Here is a 4,331-nt window from a genome sequence, read left to right on the forward strand (position 1 = left end):
AGAGAGAGAGAGAGAGAGAGAGAGAGAGAGAGAGAGAGAGAGAGCGCACTTGTTGAAAGGCTATATGAGTGATATTGGTATATCGGTAGCCCATTGCCATCCCCAAGGATCTTTCTCATCCCCTCCCCCCACCCCACCCCTAGCCTATACTCAAGATCCTTCCCTTCCAGTGCTTCCCTTTGATTCTGGGAAGTGCTCCAAATACCCCTGATCACCTGATCAATCACCATACAGTTAGCGTAGACTTCATCACCCCCGTTCAGCATGTCAGAGAGCTGGCCTGCAGCAAGGGACGCTGGGACATGCTTGGATTTTTTGAGGCCATCAAAGGAGCGATCTAGAAGAAATGAACAGTGAACAGGACTGAGAGATTATGAAGTATGAGCAATTCATCTTACAGCCAAGTTTTACCTTCTTAGCCTAACAAACAATGCCACCCTCCCAGTGCATTTTTTACATGGTCCTTTCTGTCTTCATACCTTAAGATACATGATGTAAGTACCTTTGCTTCTATACCTAAACTTTCTCAGTTATCAAAAACTTAAATAGTTCTAGACAGTGGGAAAAAAATTAGAGGGGTATTTTTCAAATAAATGTGGAATAAATATTAATCTATAGTTCTAGACAGGTACATATCAGTCCACTGCAAGCATAGATTCCCCACACTGAGCCCAACTCCATTTTCTTTGCTAGTATCATGGAAACATTAGTCAGTATCACACTTCTCAGGTATGCGACAGGTTCAGACTGGATGAGTTACTAATGATCCAAAGATAGCAGGGAGCCTATCGGTGGTGGCTGTGGATCACCCGCCAGCCCTCGCAGGTGGCTCTCTCCATCATTTTTAATCAGAGATGGCTTTTCTAGCTTCCAGGGTCTCAGCTTTGCTCCAAATAGTAAAAACTTCTCAGAGCTGGGCCCCGGAGAGTTGAGATGCTACTGTATGTGCAGAGAGCACAGGGTTGAAGGCACTAACGCCTATGCAAGCAGAGCCCGCCTTCCTGTCCCTGGCTTGATTCAGTCTCCATTCTCGAGGAGTCTCCCCATCTGTAAAAGGAAGCTAACTGCACTCTTTCACATGTGTGCTGAATACAATGAGCCTGGATACATACAGCAGCTGACAGTGAGTGCTCCATTAATATGATATGTTGCTGTTATTGATGTGTGCTGTCATGATTGTGACCTCTAATCATGATCAATATGAAGTAGGAGGATGATAACACTAACCATGGTATTGTATCTGTAAGTGGCTTTACCGGGCAGATACATGGTGTATCCACAGCATTGCTTAGCAAGTTTTCCTGAATGGATACAGAAGGGTAAGAACAGAGCTGGGCGTGGTAGGCATTCCCTCAAACCCAGCAGGGAGGCAGATGCAAATGGATCTCTGAGTTTGAGGCCAGCCTGGGTCCACATAGCAAGTTCTAGGCCAGCCAGGGCTATATAATAAGACCCAGTCTTAAAAACAAAATAAGAGACAGAACTGCCCTCGCGGTCATTAGACTTGGCATGTGTCCCATGTCTGTCTTACCTTTGTCATAGACTAAAACCTGACTGTGAAACATGGCCCATGACTCCTGACTGGACTGATGTACTATAGTTAAAAATTCTATTTTTTCCATAGAAATTTCTGGAGGACATAAAAGATATGAAGACGTATGAATTGAACAGACCAAAGGGTCCTGGCTTCAGATTACAAATCTAGATCTACTTTCCCCCCAAAGAACACTAAAATGGAGTTTTATTAATCTTCTTAAGAGAATATACAAAGTAAAGTGTTTTCATATATCCGTAATGGGTTATTTTATAAATGTATTTAGCAACCTAGCAACAGGATGCACACCAAACCCACAGGCCCTTTACAAGTGTGACCTCTCTGATGAATGGCTGTACACATTCATCCTAATTACGCAGAAGAGACTCCAACGGTTATAAATCAAGGACACAACGAAACACTTGCAATGGTCTTCGAAGCCAGAAAACAGCACTCATTTGTCATTCTGGAGAGTGTTTGAAAGCAATCGAGAATAATACAGCATGACCTTGTGGCATGTGATCAATCCAGCCGGGCTGTTCTACATTGTTTTGTTTTTACAGACGTGAAACACCTGGTATTTCTGCCACCGAACTTCGAGGCCATTCATCTCCCTCCTGACGGCTGCCCTGTTAAAGACTTCATTCATAACTGAATTAACCTAAGCACGGGCAAGATGCGAATAGGTTTTATTTTAAGGATACAGAATCAGTGAAATCTCGTTCTGAATTATGGGACCTTGGTGAAGGTATTAGTGTGTCACCTCAGCTTCATTTTGAACGTTTTTTTCTGTATGCATGTGTGCACACTCTCATGTAAGTGCCTGGGGGTTGGGGTGGGGCAAAGGAAAGCATTGAATCCCCTGAGCTGGAGTTACAGGTGGTAGCAAGGTGAGGGTGCTGAGAACTTAACTCCAGTCCTCTTAAAGGGCAAGCGCTCATCAGCAGGCATCTCTCCCAAGAGCCTTGTTCTTAATGAGCAAGAGTGTCCTGTTGAGATCACGGTGCGCTGTCCAGGGATGAGCAGGCTCGGAAGCCACTTCTGTTCTTCCCCTCCCAAGTGCAATGTACTTTGTCTCCTATAAATCTGTGCACTATTGCACCATGTCAGGGTCTACATGGTGACTGTGTCCACGTCACAAAATAAACTACAAGGTGGCTGAGTGGAGAGAGTTCTCCCTCCCTTAAACCACTTCTGTCGGACTGCTCGCCACAGACAGAAGAGAAAGCACCAAACTTACCTTGAGAGTATAGTTAAGCACGCATGGCTCAGTGTGAGTGGCTTGGTGCGACCTAGCATGAAGCTAGTTACCTCCAAGACAGCTGCTCCCTGACCTTGTCATCCCAAGGATAACCCACTGTGACAGGCTCTCCAGGTTTGGGTTTTGATCTTTATGTGTCTTTTTTTCTTTTCTTTTCTTTTCTTTTCTTTTCTTTTCTTTTCTTTTCTTTTCTTTTCTTTTCTTTCTTTCTTTCTTTCTTTCTTTCTTTCTTTCTTTCTTTCTTTCTCTCTTTCTTTCTTTTAAATAACGTTGGGCCAGTTGAGCGGTCCAGAGAGTTAAAGGGCAAGTCTGCTGAGGATCCCTCCCGGGATCTGTATCAAGTAGAAGAGAACTGACTCCACAAAGTCGTCCTCTGATTTAGATGCACACACATATGCACGCACACGCGCACACGCACACAACACACACACACACACACACACACACAAATAAACAAACAATTCCATCCTAACCATATAGCTTTACATGTTTAACCGTGACACTGTAATCCCAGCACTTAGGAGGTGGAACTGCTAAGGCAGAGGATCAGGGGTTTAAGGTCATCCTTGGCTACACAGTGAGGTTAAGGCCAGCCTGGGCTACATGAAGCAAAACAAAACAGCAACGAAACCCACGGCAGCTGGAACACACCACACATTGCGTGTGCTACATAAAAACCATGTAAAAATGCTACTTTTATCGTGGCTCCAATAGGATTTCTCTCACATGACTGGAGAGCAAAGACTTCTAAATCTGAGGGATTATCGTTGTGGAAGGGAAAAGACCGGATCAGGAAGATATGGCGCTTCCCCAGAACAGCAGGGATGGCTCAGGATGAGAGGACATGACAAGTCAGGAGGGATGTGGGCCAGCTTCTTCCTGGGGTGCCCGCTGGATCTGCAACTACTCAGGGGATCCCCAGGCCTCCTTCAGTTGTGATCCTCACTACTGGGTAGCTCCACCGGGGAGTCTAAACCACAGATTTCCATCAGCGACCCCGTGCTATGCTAGATGCTCTAGCAACAGGCGACCTTTATTTTATTTATTTATTTATTTATTTATTTATTTATTTATTTATTTATTTATTTATTTATTTATTTATTGGTCCTGGAAAGAGGGCCCTTTGGCACCGAGAAGGGGTGGTGGTGGCTGAAGTGTCTCGCTTCTCTGAAAGGTGCCGCAAATCCAGCAGGAAGTGGTTCGCAACACACCGCCGCCTGGATGTCAGTAAGCTGACTTCTGGTGAAACCCAGCTCGCCTTCTGGAAGGCCGAGCCCGGTAGCTCAAGAAAAGTGCAGCCTACTTGCCTGGTTATGTAAGAGACACACACCCAGACGTAAACAAACCTGTGGCCAGCTTGCTGCAAAGCTGCTGCCTCGCAGGCCCCCACCCACTCCCTGCCTGGTTCTCACCACAAGGGCTAGGCAGGGCTTGCAGTCCAGAAGTCTCTTGCCACAGTCTAGCAAATTAGTCTCCTTCCTTCCTTCCTTCCTTCCTTCCTTCCTTCCTTCCTTCCTTCCTTCCTTCCTTCCTTCC

General features: G+C 45.5%; 1 protein-coding gene across 3 annotated transcripts in view; it reads right to left on the reverse strand.

Moving 5' to 3' along the window:
* The window catches only part of Arhgef28 (Rho guanine nucleotide exchange factor 28), a 310,662-nt gene that overhangs the window by 99,868 nt on the left and 206,463 nt on the right, over positions 1–4,331 (reverse strand). For all 3 annotated transcript variants that reach the window (XM_029543876.1, XM_021208391.2, XM_021208393.2), the window contains one exon: positions 216–337. In XM_029543876.1, coding sequence (XP_029399736.1) covers positions 216–337 — 122 coding nt within the window. The remainder of the gene's footprint in view (positions 1–215; positions 338–4,331) is intronic.

The sequence above is a fragment of the Mus pahari genome, chromosome 11, assembly GCF_900095145.1.
Source record: "Mus pahari chromosome 11, PAHARI_EIJ_v1.1, whole genome shotgun sequence".
Lineage (NCBI taxonomy): Eukaryota > Metazoa > Chordata > Mammalia > Rodentia > Muridae > Mus > Mus pahari.